This window comes from Cynocephalus volans, chromosome 12 (assembly GCF_027409185.1).
Source record: "Cynocephalus volans isolate mCynVol1 chromosome 12, mCynVol1.pri, whole genome shotgun sequence".
NCBI classification, from domain to species: Eukaryota; Metazoa; Chordata; class Mammalia; order Dermoptera; family Cynocephalidae; genus Cynocephalus; species Cynocephalus volans.
In genome coordinates, this window is record NC_084471.1 from 6747881 (window position 1) to 6773174 (window position 25294).

Consider the following 25294-nt stretch of genomic DNA (forward strand, 5'->3'; position numbering starts at 1 on the left):
AGAACATAACAGAGATAGGCCATATTCTAGTACATAAAACAAGTCACAATACATTTCAAATGAGTTAAGTAATATAAAATATGTTCTCTGACCACAACAGAACCCAATAACCAAAAGACAGCTGGAAAAACCCAAAATATTTGTAAATTAGAGACTTCTCAATAATCCATGGCTCAAACATAAAGTCATGTGAGAAATTAGAAAATATGATGAACTTCATGAAAGTGAAAACACAACACATCAAAATTTGTGGGATGAGCTAAATTTAAGCCTAGAAGAAATTTATAGCATTAAAATTTATGGCATATGTTTATATTAGAAAAGAAGAATGTTCTTGATTCAATTATCTTAGTTTTCCAGTACTTTTTAGATGTCAGTTTTCCCCGATTTGATCTAAAGAATCAACACAATTCCAATCAAGATCTCAGTAGGCTTTTTTTTGTAGAAAATGATAAACTGATTCTAAAATTTACATAAATCAAAAGAATTAAAAGGACCTAGAAGAACCAAAACGCTGTTTCCAAGGAAGAACAAAATTATATGATATGTATTACTTGTCTCAAGACTTATAATAAACCTGCAATAATCAAGACACTGTAGTACTGGTATAAAGATATATATGTCCACATAAAGATGTAGATTGTGCTAATCAATAGAACAGATTAGAGCATCCAGAAATAGACCCAAAGACATATAGCAAATGGATTTTCTACAAAGTTGCCAAGGTATTTCAACAGGAAAAGAATAATCTTTACAACAAACAGTACCACAACAACTGGACATCCATACACACAAAACAAAACAAAACAAAACAAAACAAAACAAAACAAAAACCAAAAAATCTTGACCACCTTTACCTCACCCCATATACAAAAATTAACACAAAATGGATGATAAACCTAAATATAAGAGGTAAAATTATAAAACTTCTAGATAAAAAGTTGGCAAATGATTTGAACACACATTTTACCAAAGAAGACATATAGATGGCAAAATACATGAAAAGATATTATGTACTGAGTGTTTGTGTTCCCCCAAAATTCATAGGTTGAAGCCCTAACCTCCAATGTGATGTTTTCTGGAGGTAGGGACTTTGGAGGCAATTAGGTTTAGATGAGGTCAAGAGGGTGGGGCCCCAAGATGGCATTAGTTTCCTTATGAGAAGACAAAGTGACACCAGAGTGTTTCTCTCTCTCTCTCCCCTTCCCTTCAGATCAAATCTGCTGGCACCTTTATCTTGGACTTACCAGTACCAGAACTGTGAGAAATAAATGTCTATTGTTCAAGCCACCCAGTCTATGGTATTTTGTTCCAGCAGCCCAAGGTGACTAACACAGATGCTCAATACCATCAGTCATTACGGAAATGAAATTAAAACCACAATGAGATACCACCATATACCCTCTAGAATGGCTAAAAATTGAAGATGACAATTTCAAGTGTTGACAAGGATAAGCTGTAATTAGAAATCTCATACATTGCTGGTGGGAATGCAAAATGGTACATTTTGAAAAACTTCTTAGGAAAACAGTTTGGCAGTTTCTTATAAAGTAAAATACACTTACCATATGACCCAGCTATTTCAGTCCTGGGTATTTACCCAAGAAAAATGAAAACACATGTCCACACAAAGACTTTTAGGTGAATAGCAATACTATTCATAAAAACTAAAAAATGAAAAAGAACCCTAAAGGTCCATTAACAGGCAAATGCATAAACGAATTACTGTGTAACCACATGACAGTGCTATACTCAACAATAAAAAGGAATGTGTTATTGATACAAGAAACAATGTGGGTAATAGCAATAGCATTACGTTAAGTGAAAGAAATCAGACACAAAAGGCTACATACAATATGATAGTTTATAAGAAATTCTAGAAAAGGCAAAACGAGTGTGATAAAAAGCAGATCGGTGGCTTGCAGGGCCAGGGCTTGGAGAAGGGCCATGCTGGAACTTGTGGGGTGAGGGGAATGTTCTGTCTTAATCACTGCAGTGGTAGTTACACAACTGTATACATTTGTCAAAACTCATCAAACTACACTTCAAATTGGGAAATTTTACCATTCATAAATCATCCCTCAATAAAGCTACAAAACAATTTAAATTGTTGTAAATTTGCTGTCAGATGGACCGAGGATGAAGAGTTGGCCAGGCAGAGCCAGGCTGCAGCAGGTGGGGGGCCCAAGGGGAGGAAACAAGACCCCTGGGAAGTCGGGCAGGATTTCAGGCTTTCACCAGTGAAATCTGGTATGAAGAGGGTGAGTGAGGCCTGGGCCTGTGAATGCCTACAGGAATGCCCACGAGAGAGCAGGTGAGGCCTTACAAGGAGCATCTTAATGCAGGGGCTGCCTGAGCAGGTGGAAGGAGCTGGGCTCCAGTACAGGAGGAAGCTCCTGGCATGAGAGGAGGGACATTTCCCGAGGCAACAGGAAAGTGGGGTGAGCGTGCAGAGCAAGAGGGTGCATGTCACGTAGTTCCCACTTTCTTTTGCCCTGTGGATCAGTAAGTGAGGGGGGCAGGTGGATGGGGGACTGGGCGGAGAGGAGACCGCTCAAGACCGCCTATCCTAAGACACCAACTTCCTGGGCTCCCAATGTCTCCCCCCACAGAACATCCTCCCAAGCTCCACCAGCTGGTCTGGCAGAGATGGCCTGGCCCACCCAGCCCCCACTCCAAATCCCCTCCCCAAAGCCAAGGCTGTCAAACTGTGACAATCCCCCACCTAGCCGGCTGTCTCCTCCACAAGGGCTGGGAGCTGAGATGGCAGGGGAGGAGCCCAGAGAGGAGCAGCAGCCTGGGGCACCGGCCACCACGCTCCCCACCAGCCTCACCCCTCCCGCCCGCCGCCTTCGGCTGCTTCCTGTCAGATGCCAGCCGCTGGCAGGCTCTGCCCCACCCTGGAAACCAGTCCTGGACCGATCATGCTCAATCCCCTACAAGCATCTTTTTCTTTGGAAAACGTGTGCAGTAGACGCCAAGTCTCACTAAAGAGAGTTAAGTTGCTCCCTGGAGACAGACTGGAGACAACCTGAACACACTAATCAACCACAAAGACTTCTTGTTCGTGACTTTTGGGCAAAACTCACGATCGCAACGACAGGGGTGGGCCTGGGCCGAGGTTCCTTTGGCGAGTACCGGATGGCTTCTCTGAGGGGTGTGGGGGCTTGGTTTTGGAGGCACAAGGGGCTCCTGCCATCACTCTCAGTGACAGCAGGTGGGTGGCAAGTCGCTGAGTGTGGAGGGGTAGGAGCCTTGGACCCTCAAGCCCTGGGTGAAGGTCCACTTTGCTGGGCTCCCACAGCCCTGGACCCGGTGAGGAGAGGTGACTCCGACCACGAGCGGTGCAGCGGGGATTAGTGCAGATTTGTGCCTGTGTACGGCCCTTCCCAAGACACCGGCAGGCTCCAGAATCCCACCCAGAAACCCTTCTGTTAAAATAAACTGGGCAAGGCCAGAGCTTGGCTTGAAACAGATCCACATTTGGTGGGTTCAAAGATACTCAGACAGATAGAAACAGGGGACAGGGTGGGAGGGAAGACATGTCACAAACACACAGGAACACGGCTGGACTGTGGGGAGACCCCATGACCTCGGGCCTTGCAGCTGGGCCCGGCAGGCAAGCTCTGGGAAGCAGCTTCTAGGGCAGGGACGTCAGCTCGAGGTGCCGTGGGCCGCCCCGTCCGCGCTTGCTTTCAGCTTGTGTTTGGAAAACAGGGCGTAGAGCACCCGCAGCGTGCTCCTGCTGTCCTTGTCCACAATGTCTGCGGGCCAGAGGGCAGGAGTGAGCTGGTCAGGCCTGGGTGGGAGGGTGACCAACCGTCCAGGTTTGCCCGGGACTGAGGACTTTCCTGGGATGTGGGACTTCCAGAGCTAGCACAGGGAGAGGCCCTGGCAAACCGGGACAGCTGGTCACACTAGGCCTGAGCCCCAGTGCCTACCACATGACCCTGCCTGCCTCTTCTTCCTGTCCCATCCTCCTGTGCACCCGTCCGTGGTGCCCCCCAACACAGCAACTCCTCGGGGTCTGGCTTCTTCAGACAGCCTGTCCCCAGGGACCTTGGCCCCCCACCCCACATTCCACTGGGGCAGGTGGAAGCGGCAGCTGCAGTGCCCCCTCTTAGGAAACCTGGGCAAGCCAGGTAAGGAGGCCCAGACCACATCCGCTCATCTGCCCCCCCGCCCCGCCCTGCACCCCGTCTGTGACCCTCGCCCCAGTTACAGGCCGCAGTGCCCACGCCTGCCAGGCACTCACCCTCAGGGCTGATGGGGTAGCTGAGCAGGCCGTCGTCCTTCAGCATTTCCAGGGCCAGCGTGACGTTGTGCAGCTGAAACAACAGGGTCCCATCAGGTGTGGCAAAGCGAGGCGGCCCCAGCCCAGGCCCTGAGCCCCGAGGGCCAGCCCATCTCATTACCCGTGATGTCAAAGCATGTCAGCCCAAATGCCAGCCCCCACAGACGGGGAGCTCACTCCCTCACATGAGGGGTCTGCAGCACTCACAGGCCTTGCTCTGAGCAGGCGCCACACACTTGGCACATGTGTGCATCAAAGGGCACCTCTAGTGGGAAAGGTAGTCACTAACGCTGGAGGAAGGGGACCAGGGAAAACCTCCTGGTGAAGGTGACACCTGGTGGTGAGTCCTGCAAGGTGAGGGTCTTAGCCAGGGAAAGGAGCAAGAGTTCATGGATGGAACAGACCCCCTCAGAAACAGCTGAGTTTCCATGGGCAACGCACAGTTAGGAAACTGAGACTCAGAGTGGCCAAGGGCTCATCTGAGCTCACGAGATAGAAAGTGCCAGAACCAGGTCTGTCTCACTTTGACGCCCATGCAAACCAAGTTGGAGACTGGAGGAGCTACCCCTGCCCAGGTGGCTGTCGTCTCAGCCACCCCTCTCCTTGGGCTGGACCCTCAGACATGACTCCCTGTAAAGTGGAGAGTTCCCCGGCATAAGTCATGACCACCTGGGGTCAGACTCCAGCTCGGTCACTGCCACCCGGACCCCCTCGCTTACCTGCAAAGGGGGCTTCCCCAGTTCTCCGAGTTCCCCCAGTGCCTTGCTATGGGGTACTGGTGGGAGCCCAGAGCTCTGCCTGCCCTTGGCTCAGACACACCCTCCCTCAGTGGGGTCTCCTCGCTTTTCATTTTTAGGTTCTCCCTCAGGTCCCAGATACAACCAAAGTAGACCCCTGCCCTTCTCCCTGGGGCAGCAAACTGGTGTGGTGGAAAGACAGCAAGTGGATTAAAGCAGGACAAACCCCCAAATTGCAAGTGGATTAAAGCAGGACAAACCCCCTCAGACAGGTCCTTCCTTCAATGGTCTCAGAGATCCACTGTGGGCGCTGGACATCCCAGCCTGGTGGCCAGCCAAACCTGGTCCTGCTCCCTCCCCATCTGCCAGCCATCCTAGCCCCACTTCATGCTTCCAACAGGCCAGGTAGTTCCCATGGCAACCCGGCCAGGGGCCAAGAGGCCAGCTGGCTGAGCATCAGATGAGCAAGGCCAAGCAAGGCTCATCGGGGACTCCAGCCCTGCCCAGGCCACCTCTGGTCACTGCCTGGTGGGTCTGGGCCGGAGGAGGTGGGACCTGGCTGGGATGTGTATATACTGTCCCCCACCCCTGCCCTAAGTGTATGACCTCAGACAAGTCACATATCCTGGCTGGGTCTCAGTTTCCTCATCTGTACAGTGGGAATAACATCTGCCAGCCTGCCTCTTCAAGGCTGCCATGTGGATCAGCTGTGATGGTGAACACAGAACTGAAGTCACAAAGCAAGATCTGAAGGTGGGGACGGTGAAGGTGCAGCAGCCAGGAGGCAGGTGAGCAGAGTCCTCCACTACCTGGGAGTGTTGTGGGTGGGGCATTGAAGGGACAGAGCTGTTGAAATGGGGGGTAGGTCCAAGATGTAAAAGACAGCATGGGCGAGGCTGGACCACTGGCCCAGCAGGCTGTGCCCTCTCTAGTTGGTCAAGAAGAGGAAACCAAGGCTATCGCACAGTGCCCATGCTCCCAAGCAGGTGGGCACACCTCTGCGGAGGTCCAGACCAAGGTAGGAGGAAATCTCAGGGCGAGCAGTCCAGAGCTCCACCGCTTGCTCCTGTTACTGTGTCCCCAAGTCTTCCCCCGAGGCCAGGACATCCTGGGACATGAGGATTGCAATTGTTGACTTTGTCCATATTCTCATCATGAACATTATTTGCAGACTGATCGTCACAGAGTAAATGTCACAGTGAGAACCAGACACGGAGCCTCTGGACTCAGCACCGTGCTCTCCCGCCTTGAAGCCCTGCCTCTGACATACGGATGGGCCGGCATCTCCTGAAGCACAATCCAGGATGGAAAGGGAGAGGGTGTCTGTGGCCAAACAGTTTTGGAAACTGTCGGGTTAAACAGAGCAATCTGGAAGCCTCTGCTGCAGGACTTCTCGGAGACTTGAACTTGTTAGTGTGCATCACAAACCTTCAAGACTGCATGTTTCCCCAGCTTGTTTGACCATAGAACCCATTTGTCACAGAGCACCTCGTGGGCCCAGTGCGTTGAAAACCCTTGGTTCATTCAGTCATTTAAGTAACATTTATTGAGCATCTGCTCTGTGCTGGCCGTACACCAGGAGCCAAACACTGGCCAGCTCTGTGCCCGTGTGCAGCTATATGCTTCGGAAATCGCTGCTGGCCACCCAAACGGTCCCATTTGCTTCTGCGTGTCGTACTTGTTCTCAACGATGGTCAGTCTGAGCCGGGACGTTCTCCCAGGAAGAGCTGTCCCCGGCTCCAGAACCTTCTCACCATGCTCTACCCGAAGTACCATTTTTCTTCCGGGCACGGTTTGAGATAATGAAGTAGAAACTACCCGGCTCCACGGAGTGGAGGGAAGGTTACGGCCCGGGAGGACCCGCTCAGATCCTCCTGGGGAGAAATAACCGACCGTGGGAGGAAGCAGACATTCCTGGCTCGGGTGGTTTGATTTCTGCAGAGCAGCTGATCACCTCTCTCCCTGTGTCCCTAACTTCCATTCCCTTAACGAATGACAATCTCGCATAAACACCCCTGGCAAGCAAGGTCTGATCATGAGAAATCCAATTTCGAGAGGCTACTCTGCCGAGATAACCATTCGGCAGGTGCCCGCCTTCCGCAGGGCTGCTGCTCCCGCCTCCCCAGCTGACGACTTCTTCAGCATTTTTATACGTTCCCGCCGCTGAGATGTCCCACAACACGCTGTAAAGATTCATTCCTGGGTTCTGAGCGCAGAGGCTGTTGCTTCTCCCCACATCTAATCTGGCTTGCGTTCAGAAGCAGGTTCTAAAATCAGGGATTCTGTAAGCTGCATCCACCTTCAAGTTGAGAGCGCCCCGCTGCCTGGGAGGGCAAGACCACGCCACTGAGGCCCGTGTCTCCAGGGTGGCCAGGGAGGACGGCAGGCTGAGGTCAGCAGCCGTCCTGGTGGGAGACTTGAGGGGTCCTGGACAAGCCCCTCAGCCTCCCGAGCCTCAGTTGCCCTCCCGTAAGATGCAGATACAGCCGTGCCCCGTCCCCGCCCGTGCAGGGCTGTGGACGGAGGATGACCTGGGGTAAAGGCCGGTGAGGCCAGGTGTTAACCCCAAGGGAATGTGAGAGGAGCCATGATTCAGGGCTCGCGAAAGGCTGACCCCTGGGCAGGCAGCTGGGAAGCCAACAGGAGAGAACGGCCTGGGCGGAGGCCATGCGAACGGCTGTGGCCAGGGGTCTGGGGGCAGGAGGACGGTATGTGGCTGGGGGTGGGCAGGGCTGACCACTCTGGGCCTGGAGTGCTGGGGGCACCTGGGGGGAGGCTCTGCGTGAAGCCTTGGACAGGCAGGGGCTGGGGTGCGGGGAGGAGAGGGACCTGGATGAGCCCCAGGTGGGGAGAGTCTGATGGGGGTCCCCTGGGGGAGACCTAGACTGCAAGAGGCCTGATCCGGCACCGGGGCCGTGGGCTCCCTCCCTCCCCGGGGAGGCACTGGTGTGTGAAAGGGGACAGAAACCTTTCCCTCCCTAGAAACAGCCCCAAAGGCTGGCCCTGAGAATGGACATCCGGCCCTGCCTGGCGTTCTGCCTCTTTAGAAAAAGCCTCACTGCTGCGCAGAGATAAAGCCTCACTCCTGCCCTGGGCCATGGGGACCCTGGTGTGGGCAGAGATAAGCTGGCCGCCTGAGTCCTGGGCAGACCTCCAGAAAGCCTCTAGGGTCACCCCCTGGAGGGCTGACGTCTAGGGTGCGGGGCAGGACAAGGAAACCAGGGACCATGTGGCCCTCCGGGCTCCCACTGGGATAGGTCGCCAAACTCTTGTTACCCGTGTGGCCTGAGGGGCGGACGTTGAGTTGGTGGTGGAGCCAGAAGCCAGGCCTCTCACGCAGCAGGGAGCATCCTTCCCTCTGCCAGACAATGGATAAATCTCTGCCTCCTGCAGGCCTCAGTTTCCTCATTTGGAAAGTAGGGAGAATCTCTCGCCTCCCTGGGCAGGTCTACCGTGTAGAAAGCGCATTCCCAGCAGGGGAACAGCCTGTGCGAGGGCCCAGAGGTGGGAGAGTGCCTTGAGCTCAAGGAACTGCACAGCCCTATACGGGGGCCTGGCCAGGAGCTGGAGAGGCGCTGAGGGCTTCACGTGGGGCAGGGGTCTCCCCGGGTCGCTTCTACCTCCCCTCTTCACCCCCTCTGCTTCCTCATCCTCCCCGTCCCTCTTCCTGTCAGGCCACAGCCCCTCCCTCCAGCCCACCAACCTCCAGGCTCCCTCCCATCTCCTGCAGCCAGATGGACCACGGACACCTCCCTGAGACATTCCTGTTGTCACCCCCCTGAGCCTTTGCTGACACTGTTCCCTCCTCTCCAGGTGCCTTTCCTGTCAACTCTGCAGACCAAACTCTCACCAACTTCCTGTGTCACCTCTGATACGATGCCTCTCCTGACTTCTTTATTTATTTAGATTATTTTAACCACTCTTTCAGGTCCCCCCTGTGCCTCATGCACCAGGAACCAGCACACCATTGTGGCCCTGGAAGACCACACAGCATCGGGAGCACAGTGGGTGTAGATTGGAAGGTCCTTCAAAGCAGGAGCTGTGTTGGATTGTCTTTATGTCCCACACAGCCCAGGGCCTGACACCAAACAGGCCCTCGGGGAATGAGGGATCAGGTGCATGGGTGGGTGGGTGGGGGGATGGATGGACCAACAGGCAGATGGATGGATGGATGGATGGCAGACGTATGGACAAACTTCCCTCCACCCTTTACTTCCCCTAGAAGTGAATGAACAAACACTGGCTGTGCCAGTTCCATAGGTCTGTCCACCCAGAGGCAGAACAACAAGGGAAATCTTTGGAAAACTTACCATTTCCACAGGAGAGCTGGGAGTGAGGTAAAATTCCTTTAAATGCAGGAAGAAGCCTTCCAGTTGTCCAATCAGCAAAAGTAAGATGACCCCATCTGCAAACTACAGAGGCAGGGGCTGGGGGCCCAGGTGCGGGAGGGGCTGGAGCCAGAGGGCCAGCAGGCCCCGCTCAGCCTCTCACAGCCGTGTGGCCCTGAGGAAGCGGCACGACCTCTCTGAGCCTCAGGTTTCTTCTTGAGAAACGGGAACGACACTCCTGACCTCTCAGGGTTGTTGAAAACAGCAGGTATAAAGCAGTTACAGGCTGCCTGGTACATGGTGCGTGTTCAATACAAAGAGCTATTTCTAAACTTGCTGTGGGGTAGCCTCATATCAGTTTGTAAACACATACCGTTCCACAAGCTATGGACGCACAGGAGAAAAGAGAGTTAAGTGTAGAATTATCCCACCAGGAAAAGGCAGAGAACAGTGCACCGGGCTCATCTTGCTGGCTGCCCCATTAATATTTCTGTCTGTTCTGTCTGTGTGTTCAGAGATAAAACCATCATCCCTGCCACCAGCACATCATATGCTAATATAATCCTATTGAATCTCTTCAAAGATACAAAACACAAGATTGGATATTGGAGGAGAAAGCGCCCCTAGAAGTCCTTAATGGAATTTCCTCATATTAAGTCTGTTCTGACATTATTAGTTTGGCCTGAAATGTTTTTTGCAGATATTCCCTGGTAATACAACAGGAATACCGGGGGCTTCGGCATCCCTTCTGTTCAAGTGTCTAAATAGCATCCTTGCGGGCACCACTGTCCTCTGAATGCATTATTTTACCAAGAGAAAAATGAAACAGGCGGTATGTAAATCCAAGGAACCATCCTGTTTATACCCATAGAAAATATAATAAACCACAAATCTACCACTTACTGGGTGTCCACATGTGCCAGGTACTAAACACCCGGTTGCTTAGCGTCTCATATATCATGATTCTGTGGAGCTGGTATCCTGGCACCCATTTTATAAGAAGAGCCTGAGGTTCAGAGAAGCCTAGTAACTCACCCAAGGTCACGCAGCTCATGTGGAGGTGGTCGTAAGTGGCAGAGGCGGGATGGAAACACATGTGTATCTGGCTTTGGAGTCTTTTATTTCTACCCCGCCATGTCACCACACCGTATCACGCACAAACCTCTCTCGTGGCCGCTATGCAAGTTGGTTGGGAGCACAGATTCTGGCCCCAGCTGCCTGGATATAAATCCCAGGTCCAGCACTTAATCACTGTGTGACTTTGGACACGTTAATCAACCTCTCTGTGCCTTAGCATTCTTGTCTGTAAAATGCGATAGTATCAGTTCCCACACCAGAGCATTGCTGGGAGGATTCTCTGAGTGAATGTACGGAAAGCACTTTGCTCAGGGCCTGGCACCTAGTGAGGGCTTTATTGGTTGTAGGTACCAGGCACGGGAGTATGAGACCCCACCCCTCCTTGGCGAATGCCCATCCAGAGGGTGTCTAAGAGGTCGGCAGCTCTCGCTAAGATTGTCATAAACTGTTCAGGCCATCTACGACCAGACCACCCCCCGCCACACAGCAGAACTCGGGTGGCCCGATGCCTACACCACCACGTCTAGTTGAGGCCACCTGGTGTCCAGAAGGCTCCATGGCCACCCTGAAGACCCAGGCTGGCGGTGACCTTCTCTACACCTCTGTACCCCCGTCTTGAGGGAACACTGGGGACATGGCACCACTGTGGAAAGCTGTGGCTGACTGTGCAATGCTGATGCCCCCTGATTCTGTTCCTGCCCCCTGGGAGAACTGGGCTTGGGTCAGCTGTGTGGGCTGAGCTCCTGGGTTGCTGGTGACAGACACAGAACCCATAGTCAGCAGGGCCACGTTGGCACCTGCGGCAATGTCTGGCACAGGGCACAGGCCTAATAAACCTGTTTGAGTGAGCACCATTGCGTCGGGAAGACTCATATGCTTTGCGGCTCAGTGTCTGAGAGTCTCAGGTTAATTCTGAAAAAATGTATAACGATGAAAAAGCAATAACAGCAGAGATGACTCCAGCCTTGTAGAGCACTACCATGGTCACTGCGCGTGGGATCCCCACAGTGTCCCCCACGGGTGACGCTGCCTGCCAGCAACACCCCCCACTGGAGAGGAGGACCCCAAGGCTTCGAGAGGTGATGCTCCCACACAGCCACACGGCCAGTTCCTGGGGCCCTGTGGAATCCTCTTTCCTCCCCGCACCCAGCAGCCCTTCCCTGCCGGGGACCCCACAAGAGTCCCTACCTGGGTGTCCAGATTCTGCACGGACAGGCCCAGGCGGCCCAGCTTCTGGTTGACAAAGTCCATGATGGCCTAGCCAAGGAGGAACAAGGGCCCAGCCCCAGGGGCTCTGGTTTGCAACCTTCCTGTCTGGGGTGACAGAAAGCCCCCTGACCCCCACCCCACACACAGCAGGCATGGAGCGAGGGCCCATTCCTTCCCCTATGCCCCTGGAGACACAGCGCAGGTGGGCAGTGGGTGGGTGGGGGGGCCAGAGAGCCACTGAGAGCTTTAATCTGTCCTACCTCTTTGACGGCGTTCACTTTCTCTGGAGCCAGCTTAAATAATTCATCAAAGACGTCCTCTGCAGACACAGACCCAAAAAACACCTCATTACGATGCTATTACCTTTGTGCCACACAGGGAATTTTTCCACAAAAGTTTCTCAGAATAACCCATCCAGAGGGAGTTTTCTATCACGGTTCTTGAATAAAATGGGACTGGGTTTGAGTCACTGCTCCCCTGGCTGTGTGGCCCAAGGGAAATATCCTCCCCTCTCTGTGCCTCAGTTTCCTCCTCTATAACGTACAGCTGATAATACTTTCTAGGTGGAGTCATTGCAGAAATCAAATTTGACAGCAGATAATACACAGGCTTGCATGGTGACTGGGCACACAGTAGGACTTCAGTAAACAGCTGTCCTTTCTGCAGCGTCCTTTCTGTGACCGTGCCTGCTCAGCCACCACCCCTCCACTGGGAGCTGGCCCTCCTTCCACCCAGGTCCCCGCTCCACTCCACAGGTCCTGGGAGCTGTGCCAGCTCAGGGTTTCTGGAGTGCAGAGTGAGGATGTGGGGCCCTCCCAGAGCATCTGACCCCGCAGTGTGCAGAAGGCCAGCTCCCTCAGCAGCTGAGTCACTGCTGTGGGCCTGGGAACAGAAGGGGCATCTTGGTGCCTCAGGCCCTGGGTCCTCAGATTCACGCCCTTTGCGCCCAAGCTGGGTTCCTGTTACTTGCAGCTAACGCACCTCCCATGGGAACACCGGTCCTCAGACACTGAACAACCCAGACTGGCCTGAGTTTACCTTTGATTTCTGCCATGCAGCAGCTGTGTGACTCTGAGAAGTCACTTCACCTCTCTGTGCCTCAGTTCCCTCATTCATGAAGAGGGAGGTCACACGAGATAGCAGCATGCACATTAAAATGCCCCATAAACCAGTAAACATGGCAGAAACACCATTGTCCCCTCCAGACCTCCCAGCCTGTGGTCAGGGAAACTGTGTCACTAAAGGAGCCAGGAAACAAGAGGCAAGTATGTTCTCAGAAGACGCCCTGCCCTGTGTCTATGCAACAGCCACCCTCATGCTCTTCTCCCTGGGCAGCTCCCCATGTCCTCAGGCTGCCTCCCCCCACACAGACACAGACCAGCCCTCCCTGCTCCTCCCCTCCTTCCACCTCCTATTCTGCCCCCCTCAGCCCTGTTCTCAGAAGCCCCTCACAGGTCATTATTTCTACTTCTGTGGGTGAGGTGCCCCCCGTAACACTCCCTGCCCACACAGCTCTGTGTCCTTAGTGGGGAGGGTGCGGGGAGAAAAAATAGTGTTAGGATGGATGGATGGAGGATGGATGATGGATGGACGGATGAATGGAGATGGATGGATGGACAGATAGATGGACAGATGGATGGATGGATGGAGGATGATGGATGATGGATGGAGGGTGGATGGACGAATGATAGATGGACGGACAGATGGATGGATGGATGGATGGATGGATGGATGGATGTGTGGTTGGTGGATGGATGAGCTGGTGGATGGATGCATGGATAGATGGATGGATGGATGGATGGACGGATGGATGGATGGATGTGTGGTTGGTGGGTGGATGTGTGGTTGGTGGATGGATGAGCTGGTGGATGGATGTATGGATAGATGGATGGATGGATGGACGGATGGATAGATGGATGGATGGATGGATGGATGGACGGATGGATAGATGGATGTGTGGTTGGTGGGTGGATGTGTGGTTGGTGGATGGATGAGCTGGTGGATGGATGGATGGATAGATGGATGTATGGATGGATGGATGGATGGACGGATGGATAGATGGATGGATGGATGGATGGACGGATGGATGGATGGATGTGTGGTTGGTGGGTGGATGTTTGGTTGGTGGATGGATGTATGGATAGATGGATGGGTGGACGGATGGATGGATGGATGTGTGGTTGGTGGGTGGATGTGTGGTTGGTGGATGGATGAGCTGGTGGATGGATGTATGGATAGATGGATGGATGGATGGACGGATGGATAGATGGATGGATGGATGGATGGACGGAAGGATAGATGGATGTGTGGTTGGTGGGTGGATGTGTGGTTGGTGGATGGATGAGCTGGTGGATGGATGGATGGATAGATGGATGGATGGATGGATGGACGGATGGATAGATGGATGGATGGATGGATGGATGGACAGATGGATAGATGGATGTGTGGTTGGTGGGTGGATGTGTGGTTGGTGGATGGATGAGCTGGTGGATGGATGTATGGATGGATGGATGGATGGACGGATGGATAGATGGATGGATGGATGGATGGATGGACGGATGGATGGATGGATGTGTGGTTGGTGGGTGGATGTGTGGTTGGTGGATGGATGTATGGATAGATGGATGGGTGGACGGATGGATGGATGGATGTGTGGTTGGTGGGTGGATGTGTGGTTGGTGGATGGATGAGCTGGTGGATGGATGTATGGATAGATGGATGGATGGATGGACGGATGGATAGATGGATGGATGGATGGATGGACGGAAGGATAGATGGATGTGTGGTTGGTGGGTGGATGTGTGGTTGGTGGATGGATGAGCTGGTGGATGGATGGATGGATAGATGGATGGATGGATGGATGGACGGACGGATGGATGGATGGATGTGTGGTTGGTGGGTGGATGTGTGGTTGGTGGATGGATGAGCTGGTGGATGGATGGATAGATGGATGGATGGATGGATGGATGGATGGATGGATGTGTGGTTGGTGGGTGGATGTGTGGTTGGTGGATGGATGAGCTGGTGGATGTATGTATGGATAGATGGATGGATGGATGGATGGATGGATGTGTGGTTGGTGGGTGGATGTGTGGTTGGTGGATGGATGAGCTGGTGGATGGATGCATGGATAGATGGATGGATGGATGGATGGACGGATGGATGGATGGATGTGTGGTTGGTGGGTGGATGTGTGGTTGGTGGATGGATGTATGGATAGATGGATGGGTGGACGGATGGATGGATGGATGTGTGGTTGGTGGGTGGATGTGTGGTTGGTGGATGGATGAGCTGGTGGATGGATGTATGGATAGATGGATGGATGGATGGACGGATGGATAGATGGATGGATGGATGGATGGACGGATGGATAGATGGATGGATGGATGGATGGACGGATGGATAGATGGATGTGTGGTTGGTGGGTGGATGTGTGGTTGGTGGATGGATGAGCTGGTGGATGGATGGATGGATAGATGGATGGATGGATGGATGGACGGATGGATGGATGGATGTGTGGTTGGTGGGTGGATGTGTGGTTGGTGGATGGATGAGCTGGTGGATGGATGCATGGATAGATGGATGGATGGATAAATGGATGGGTGCATGAACAGCTGGCCAGACCAACTGACCAAGGAATAGATGTATGAAAGAAGTAACACGTGGATCAGTCCACTGATTGCTGAACAGCTCTGTCACATGAGCAGCAGCCACATTATTGAACACTCACTGTTGAGCACTCACCATGTGCTAAACACATTTACAAATCATTTCCTTTAAGCCTCACCACCAATTTAAGAGGTGCTTGCCATTATTAACCCCATTTGCCATATGAGGAAACTGAAGCACAGACAGACAGGTTAAGACCCTTGTCCAGGCTCATGTGGCTAATGAGTGAGAGAATTAGCATTTGAACCTGGGCCTTGTGGCATGAGAGCCCACACACTTAATGACTCCACCATTGCTGCCTATATGGATTATAAATCCCTCTCCCCAAAGGAACAATATCCTGAGAAGGCGCAGACAGCCCTCTGGACAGACAGACAGACAGACAGACAGAGGAGAACAAATGGATAAGAACAAGGCTTGAGATAAACCAGCAGCCCACAGGGAAATGAGCGAGAACACCAGCAATTAAGCCTTCATCCCTACACATCCGCACCAACACACATCAGAAAGTAAAAGGGTTCATCAAATTATGAAAGTACTCACTCGGAGGTTGGTCCTTGTCTATGCTAAAGGGGACATTGTGGAGGGAAAAGCAAACACGTGGTTAAAAAAAGTCTGCAGACCCACATGACAAGACTCAGTGCTGGCACAGCTGCAAAGAGACTGGCGAGCCCATCTTCGCAGCAGCTTTGCAGGCAGGGCAGGTGACAGGTGGGGGCGTTGTGGAAAGCAAAGGGCAAAAGGGGGCTTGGACTCTCCTGAGGCTTCCACACCTAGGGGCATTCAGATTTTGTGGTTTTTGTAGTTGTGCTTTATTCCAGGTGTGTTACATCCTGCATACAATGAAGCACACAAATCATTAGCTCACAGCTCGTGCACTTTTACGTACACACACCTGTGTGGTCACCAACTCCGTAAGATACAGGACCTTCCAGCCCCAGTGTGCCTTCCTCTCCCATCGCTCCCCACCCCCTGCACACAGAGATGAGCACGGCTTGGCTTTCTCTTGCCATCAATAGGTTTTGCCTGTACTAGAAGTTTATGTCGATGAAAACATACAGTATATCCTCTCTTGTGTCCATTTTCACTGTTTTTGAGTGAGTGATTTTTCTCTGATTTTGTTATTAGATTTTCAGCCCCACCCCCACCCCACAGAAGCAAAGGTTTCTGGGTCCTGAGCAAGCCAAAGCTCTCTGACCATGGCCCTTGAGAAGGGAGTCGGACCAACTGGGGGTGGAGACCAGCAGGCTGAGACACTGGCCCAGGGCTTGGCACAAAGGCCATTGCTGCCAGGAGGACAGAGGTCCCTCTGCAGCTCCCGCAACTTTGCAAGGACAGAGAAACATTCTGCTTGCACCAGAGAAAGGCTCTGTGATTCACTGGATAGAGACTGCATCCCAAACCCAGGGGCCCCCCACCCCAGGGAATGGAGAAGCATGGCCAGGAGGGGACAGGCAGGGACCTGGAGCAGGGCCTGTGAGACGGAAGGGCTCCTGGGTGCTGCAGCAGGACGGAGGGGTCAGTGCGGCCCTTTGGGGGGCTGAGAGGAAGCCAACAGCATGTGAGGGCCCTCCCCGTGGAGGTCGGCAGATCTGCCCCTCACTCCCCCCGCCCCAGGCCCGGCGCCCACACCTGCACACCCCAGCCCCTCACCTGCATTCGGTGAGCTGTTCCACCGACTTCTCTGACTTCAGACCACTCTTGGTGCTCTAAGAAAGAAAAAAGGGGAAGAAACTGAGTAATCCCGGAAAACTCTGGGGCCCACGTCCACCATTGAAAAAGCCTGTGGCGGCCAAACAGCACCAAGGGATGAATGAATGAATGAGTGAATGAATGAAGTCACTTCTAATTTATACAAGAACCACAGGACTGCTTGGTGGAGACTTTTAATCGATGATTTTTTTTTTTTTTTTTTTTTTTTTTTTTGTCGTTTCTTCGTGACCGGCACTCAGCCAGTGAGTGCACCGGTCAGTCCTATATAGGATCCGAACCTGCGGCGGGAGCGTCGCCGCGCTGCTAGCGCAGCACTCTACCGAGTGCGCCACGGGCTCGGCCCTAATCGATGATTTTTTTAAAAAGTAGGAATGAATTGTGACTGGGCTTGGCTGGACTTGGCTTGTTCCGCTGGGGCGAGGCAAGGGTCAGCCCTGCTCACCAGGGACCCGGGAGCTGCAGAGTGAAAACGAGAAGACGAGCAGGTGAGGTCCCTCTCTGTGCTGTTCAGAGTCCACCTGGAGAGGGAAGCCACGGCTTCCTGAGCATTAACTACAGCTCAGGTAGTGCATGCGCTAGGGAGAGCCCATGGGTGGGACAGGAGACCAGGCATCTCACAGCCGTCAGTTTGCAAATGAGAGTCAACAATGTAGAGGCGACGGCAGTGGTTTTGACTCAGCAGTGTGGAGACTCCCGAATGGCCATGAACAGATGGCTGCATGTGGCTTGCATGATATGGGTCACCATCCTGCTGAGGTCAAGTGGGAATGGCCGTCTCACAGATTTCCTCGTGTCCCTGCTGGGCCTCTGCCAGCCCCTCAGCTGCCATCCCACCCATAGCTCCAGCCCAGGCCCCCATTGCTGTCTGGCAGGATTTGGTATTCCTCGTGACACCCTGGACTCAGCCTGGTCCAGCCCCCTCCACTGCAGCATGCCCCAGGGCAGGGCTACGTGGCCCCGCGATGCATACGAAGCCCTCGGGCCAGGTGCATTACCTCGATGGTGATGACCTCCACCTGCACGTTGGCCGGGAGGGGCAGATCAGGCTGGAAGTGCTTGGCCAGGGCCACCAGGAGGTGCAAGGTGGCCAGCAGGTCCTTGCCGAAGATGGCTAGAGGGGAGAGGAGCACAGGTCAGAGCCGAGGGGCCGCCAGCACCACAGCCACATGGAGGCTTCCTGTCATCAGAATGACCCTCTGCAAACCAAGGAAGGCTGTGTCCAGCCTTGTGGAAAGCAGAGATCTGGAGATATGAATTCAGAACCTAAAGATAAACACACTCTGCCCCTGTCATCCCATTGCTGTGAATACTGCCCAAACATACAGCCCCCCTTATGGACAGGACTTTAGACACAAAGAAGTTCGCTTCAGCGTTGTTTACAATTGGAAATAACAAAACGTCCTACAGCAGGGCATTGGTCAAAACATCATTAGGTTTAAGCTGAATGTGACTTAATTCAGGATCAACATTATCAGCATCAGGCATTGACTGTGACACTTTGAACATAGTCGTGACTGCCAGGGCTCTCGAAAGCCAGGTTTGGAAACTGCCTCTGCTACATCATCACCACCCAGGCTTGGAGGGGCTGCTTGACTCCCTCAGCCTTGGTCTCCTCCTCTGGAATGCAGGGAGGATAAGAGAATCGAGTGGAGGGAAATCTGTACCAAACCGCCCATGGGCAGTCTAGGTGCTTTGCACAATCTCATCTTTTACAAGCAGGCACTGAAGACATCATTTAAATGAGTTAATACAATGGGCCTGTTAGTGCCCATCTGGCAAGGCGGATGGGTGTGTTGTGGCACTTGGAACTCAATAGTGGCTGCCAAGACTGCTATCCTCGGGCTGCGCCTTGAGCAGAAACTCCTTCAAGACACAGAAGCATGCTGGGCCGTTCGCTCCTCAACCAGATGCCCGGCATTGTGCCCGGTGTTGTGCCCACTCTCTTGGCTGCCTGAGGCTTCTGCCTCCTTGCAGCCCCCGGGCTGCTCCTCAGGCCTGGGGAGGAGGATAAGAGAGCTTCTGGGCCAACGAGAAGCCTGGTGCAGGAGGGCCCAGGCTGCCCTCGCCCTCCCCAGGCCGAGGCCCCACATACTCTCCACGCTCCACCTGGCCTGCTGCTCCTCCACCTGCAGGCTCCGGTTCACGGCCTCCAGGACCACTGCAAGCTTGCGCCTCTGGCTCACGGCAGTCAAGGCGATCTCCTCTGCTTCCAACTTGAGTGCTGCCAGCTTCTCTGAGGGCAGGAGAGGGCGGTGAGGGTCCCTAGGGAGGGCAGCACAGGAGGGCGCCACGGGGACCCCCCGGAAGGCTGAGCCTGGGAGCACATTCCTGGTGTTAGGCCCTGGGCCAGACCCACAGCCTCACCAGAGTGCTCACCAGCTCCCTGGGAGATCCCCATCTGCCCATGAAACAGCATCAATGGGGCGCACAGGCCATGCAATGTGGGCAGCTGGCGGCCCTCTGAGCTGCCCTCCCTGGCTCTTTCACTCTGACCAGCCCTGGGCCTGCAGCACTGCCCCCTACACAGCCATGTCACTTTATTTCTGCAGGGTGGTGGGGCCTGGCAGTTAAGACCTACATTCCTAGGCTCGTATCCTGACACCCCTGCTTTCACTGGGAGAACTTGGACGAGTGACTAGGCTTTTCAAGGCCTCAGTTTGCCCATCTGTAAAACGGGGATATTAACAGCATAGAATTGTTCTGAGGACGAATGGCACCTGGCACATGAGCAGTGCCCAGGAAGCGCTAGCCACGGCCAGCAGGACAGTAGCCCATCTACCAAGATTGCAGCAAAGGCTCAGGCCAGGCTCTGAGGACATGGACTTGGGCCTGTCTCTACCCTCCAGGACCAGTTGTGTGCAGAGGACAGACCTCTAGACCAGACAGGCCCATGCAACAGTGACTCTGGAGCTGGTGGGTAAGACTTGCCAGAGCCTGGGAGGTGACCCTGACATGAACACTCCCAGACGGAGGGAGGAACGTGGGCAGGAGCCCAGCCCTGCCTCCGCTGCCTGTTTTCTCTCCAGCAGCCTCTGAGCAAGGATGGTGGGCTTCTTTGTTACCTTCCATCACCTAAAAACAGCAGGCGCTCAATAAATGTTCAAGAGCCAGTGCGTTAGGGAGGAAAGAGCACTGACCCAGGTGTCAGAGCCCTGGTTTGAGTCCAAACACTGATGAGCTGTGGACAGGGCCTCCACCTCCCCAGCTCGGGCCTATCTGGAAATGAGACAGCTGTCCCCTCCCCAGGGGCCTGAAGGAGCCAGGTTGGGGGGACAGGGTGAGGCCCGGGCAGTCCCGGGAGCAGCTGCTTACGGAAAAGGTGGTGCAGGATGAGGCCGTCGAACATGTCCTCCTCCAGGCTGCGGACCACAATGTGTTCCGGGAGCAGCGTGCCATTGATCCACTCCATCAGCACCTGCTGGCCCCAAGGGGACAGCTGATGGGGGGCATGTCCCACCTGGGCCTGCATCTGGCCTAGGATGCCCTCCTCCCACCTGCCAACTCCTACTCATCCTTCGAGGCCCGGTTCAATGGCACCTCCTCTGGGAAGCCCTCTCTGATCTCCCAGGCTGAGCTAGGGGTCTGCTCTGGGCTACCGCAGTCCCCTGCTTCTCTCCACCACAAACATGAGCACTGTGGGGCTGTCGTCATCGTGTGTGCGGTTTTGGTATGGGGAAGCGGGGTATTACATAGCAAATACCTAAAACTGGGAATGTGGCTGTGGAATTAAGCATGGGGAAGGATCAGATCATGGTTTGCTAGAAAAAGCCTAGATTGCCGTAAAGAGATGGTCAGTAGAAATGTGGATGTTAAAGGTGCTTCTGGAGGCGTCTCAGGAGGAAACCAGGGACAGGTCACAGAACACAGAGGAAGGCAAAGCAAAGACGGGGTTGGACAGAGGAGTGATGCAGCCACAAGCCAGGGAACACGGGGGAGTGTGGCAGCCCCCAGATGCTGAGAGAGCATCAGGGGACAGATTCTGACCCAGAACCTCCAGAAGGAAGTGACCTGCAGACACCTTGATTTAGGACTTCTGGCCTCCGCAACTATGAGACAATGACTTTCTGCTGGTTTAAGCCACCAGTTTGTGGTCATTTGTTGTGGCAGTCCCAGGGAGCTGACACAGGGTCTCCTGGTGTCCTGCCCCAGTCCCCCTGATGTCACCACTGTGGTGCCCACTGGCCCAGCTTCCACCTGCCACTCTGCCTCGGGGCTGCTTGGAGGCCGACCCTGCCCTGCTATGCTCAACAGGCCAGAGCACCAGAGAATAGTGCCTTGCCCCTTTAAGGGAGCAGCTTTTAACTAAAGGGTGTCAGGTGGTGGTGCATAAATACCCCAGCTCTTTGGCAGCACCTGGGTAGGAATGCCCTGACGTGCCTGCTCTAGCTGGCTCCCGGCATCCCCAGCAGGCTTAAGCTCCCACAGCTAAAGCCAGCTCGCCCCTGTGTTGGCCCCTTCCCTCTCTTGTCTCCTGGGATAACCTCCCAACTGGTTTTCCATCAGGGACCACGGATGGTTCTTCTCTGTGTCCCCAGTGCCTGGCACAGGGCTGTACCGCACTTGTTTGCTGAAGTGGGAAAGGTGGATGGAGGGAGTGAAGGAATGAGACGGAGGATGGAAAATGGCCCACAAAGTCTCTGGGGTGGAAAGGTGGTGTAGGCCAGGAGGCCTCCCTGGAGGAGGCAGCAGAGAGGCCACATGGAGACTGGAAAGTAGGGCAGCGAGCAAGAGAGGCCCGAGGCTGCCTGCGCCCAGCTGGTCCAGCCAGCAGTCACAGCAGCAGACCTGGGGCCAAGAAGAAAACTTAGAACTGGGTGACTCAGGCCTGCTCCTGCCACCACAGCTCTCCATTGCCTTGGGCAGCCGAGCAGGTATAGGAGCAGGGGCTCTGGCGCCGATGGCCTGGGTCAAACCCCAGCTCTGTCACGTGTGCTGCACAGGTCAGGTCACCTCTCAAAGCCTTGCTGCCCCCTCCCTGGCATGCAGGTGACAGCAGATCCCTCTCAACCTTCATGAGGCTTGCATGCATAAGTTCATAGTCAGTGCTCCATAAATGTTCATTCATGCAACCATTCGACAGGGTTCTCAGGGGCCTGCAAGGTCACTACCTGCCGCTCTGAGGTCAAGGGGGAGTGGCTTCTGTCCCCACCCCATGGAGACAGGTGCCCCATCTGCCCTCTAGAATATGAGATGAGAAGACAGATTCCAGAGAAGTCAGGGCTGCTGATGGCTGCTGTACCTTTTGCAGTTCTTCAAATTTTGGGTCCTTCTTGGAAGTGGGTGGCAGGTATCTCTTCTTTCCTCCTAGAAACAGAGGTGGGCATGACAGGTATGTGAGGACCCTGCAAGGCGCTTGGCAACTCTCTCCTGGCAGGTCCCCCGCACAGCCCGGCACCCGGGCCCCAAGGGGTACTTGGTCCCCTGCTTCCCTGTTTCCCTCGGGGACACCAACTCATCCTCAGACACTGTGATAGTTGTATTTTGGGACATACTCAAACTCAGAAGTTATTTCTTGTTTATTTGATATTCAAATTGAACTGGGTGTCCTGTACTTTATCTGGCATCCCTGCCCAGTCACATGAAATGGAGCCACTGCTCAGAAGGGTGAGTGACGAGCCCAGGTTCACCAGGCTGTGAGGGGCTGAGGTGGGACTCAGCCCAGGGCTGCCCGGGCCCCTGGCCTAGTGTAGCCAACAGGCTCACGTGCTCACCCACTGAGGCCCACAGCTCTCATTCCCCAAGGCCATGGTCAGCAGCTTCCCCCATTGTAGACTCATGGAACCCACAAAATGACAGTGTCCAGAGGGACCTCTTAGATTAGCTAGTTCCAATGTGCATGGGGGAAACTGAGTCAGAACATGGGACAACCTTGACGAAATTCACAAAATGCACCTCCCCTCCCATGGCCCGGCTGGAGCCTTTTCCCAGACGCTCTGAAAACCTTCGAGTATTACCCAGACACAGGACCCGAGTCTCCTGACAGGAGAAGGCAACAGAATGACGTGCAGATGTCCCTGGCACAGGCCAGGATCCCAACAAACACTGGGTGAGTGAGAGAATGAATGAGTGAATGGATGAATGAGTGAATGAATGAATGAGAAAATGAATGAGTAAATGTGTGAGTGAATGAATGAGTGAGTGAGTGAGTGGATGAGTGAATATGGTGCCATCCTTCCTGGAACAGACTACTTGCCACTCTGAATCATCCCGTGTCCCAGCTCTGTTCGCCAGAACTTTAAGTATTTAATCAATCGTAAAACAAACAATAAATGTTTTTTCAAATCACTCAGTCCCACCACCCTAACTCAGCAATTTCCCTCATGATGCTTTCCGATCTTAAACGGTGCACACCAGACAGTTGAGAAGTCAGCCAGGCGGCTCTGGTCGAAGCCAGCCGCTCTCTGGGGACCCGCGTGGCACTGGGGTTCTCACTCCACAGTGCCCACTTTGAAGGGCTGCATTCACAGGATCCAGAAAAAGTTGCCTTCTTCTCTACCCACTTAAATTATTTCACCCTTTTTCTTTGTCGTTGTATTGATGCTTTCCTGGTCACATAAATTCTAGTGAGTTCACTTGAAGCCTCCCCCTGCCACTGGGACATTTGGGTTGCTTCTGGTGTGTTGTTTATTCGTTTCTTTTAGGCACACAGGGACGATGGCAGCTTTGGGTGCTTCTCCAGAACCGTTCCCTGGGGGGGGAGGATTGCAGGGGCAGGGGTCACAACCTCCCCAAGGGCTCGTAAAACAGATTTGCTGAAAGGGTGACCCAAACTCATCGAATTTCCCCGATCCTATGGCCTCCCCACCTTTTTTTCTCTTATTCTTCTTCTTTTTTTTTTTCCCCTTGGCTGCTGGCCGGTATGGGGATCCAAACCCTTGACCTTGGTGTTATCAACACCATACTCTACTGAGTGAGCTAAATGGCCGGCCCCTCACCCCGCTTTTTAAAGAGACCACATGTGTAAAGGGAGCAGATCAATAGCGCCACATCCTGCAAGATGCCAGGGGAAGGCAGTGCTGTGCTGTGCACGCACAGCTGAGCTCTGGAGCCACTGTCCCTGGGTTCAGAACCCAGCTGCACCACCTACTAACAGAGTTGCCCATTACTCCATTACATCACTCCCTGAACCTCGGTTTCCTCACCTGTGAAAATGACGCCCACCCTCAGGAATCAATGAGATGCTGCACTTTAGCAAACAGTATTTATCATCGTCACCAACATCATCACTAACCTGGAGCTAGGGAGTTGGTAGAGATGTGGGGGTAACTCCGGGGAAGGTCCCAGGAGCAGGAGCGGGGTCAAATGTGAAGCGGAAGGCATAGGCAGGGGCGTGCAGGATGCGGCATGCAGATGGCGACTGGGAAGCCATGCATGTTCCCAGCCCTGCCTGTTTGGCTCGTGCGACGCAGACCCTGCCCCTCCGCCCTGGCCCGACCCTCAGCCCCGCTTGGCACCTTGGGGGAGCTCCTCCTGCGTCGGCGGGTCCACCTCCTTGGGGAGCTGCAGCAGGTTGTAGAAGGACTCTGGCTCCATCTTCTCCCTTGCCTGCCCTGGAGGATGCAGGGGACAGAGAAGCCCAAAACTCACTCGGTGCTCAGCATTCACTGCAGACCAGGAGGCATGGGGAGAGGGTGGGATTTGGCTTCGGTGGACCAGCCACCGAGTCAGCCTAGGCTGCCCAAGCAGGAGGAGGCTGGAGCCAAACCTCGCAGGGCGATGGGGCAGAGAAAGGCACACGGCCCAGGGCACAGCCTGAGCAAGTCTTCACAGGGCAGCAGACTGCGCACCGCTCTCCTGCACAGGAACCCCTGCCACCCCTGATCAGGCAGGACAAAGGGGCCTGCGGCCCACTGCTCTGGGTCAGCCCGTGTGGGGCTGGCAGATGAACATAGTGATGATGGTATCTCCCAGACTGCGAGCTCCTGGGGACAGAAACCAGTGTCCACTCTAGGCCCCTGAGCCCGAGTCAGGCGAGCACTGAGCAGGCACCGCCAGCCTTTGAGTGGGTGGCTGGAGCTGCTGTGCCCAGGCCACCCAGGCTGGGCTCTCAGAGGCCTGGCCCCCAATTCTGAATGTGGCTCTCTGCAATGGGCTTATCATTCCCAACCTCTCTGGTGGCTTGGGGACTCGGGGCTCTTGCCCCTGAAGCCTGGGCACGCTCAATGGGAACGGCCAGTGTTTGCAGAGGGCACCATCACCCTTCCCCACGGTCTTGACGGGAAGGGTGCCGGCCTCGCCCTCTTCCTGTCCCGGGGCCCACTTCCTCC

General features: G+C 54.1%; 1 protein-coding gene across 1 annotated transcript; it reads right to left on the reverse strand.

The window, feature by feature from the left end:
* Positions 1-3654: 3654 nt before the first annotated feature.
* On the reverse strand, positions 3655-24587 carry PARVG (parvin gamma). The gene is made up of 12 exons (XM_063115607.1): positions 24482-24587; positions 22267-22331; positions 20340-20442; positions 19120-19260; positions 18023-18138; positions 16968-17023; positions 15858-15880; positions 11906-11964; positions 11625-11693; positions 9342-9443; positions 4256-4328; positions 3655-3764 (listed from the first exon to the last, which is right to left on the reverse strand). The coding sequence occupies exons 1-12, from the start codon at positions 24558-24560 to the stop codon at positions 3655-3657; spliced, it is 996 nt and encodes a 331-aa protein (XP_062971677.1). The 5' UTR covers positions 24561-24587.
* Positions 24588-25294: the final 707 nt, after the last annotated feature.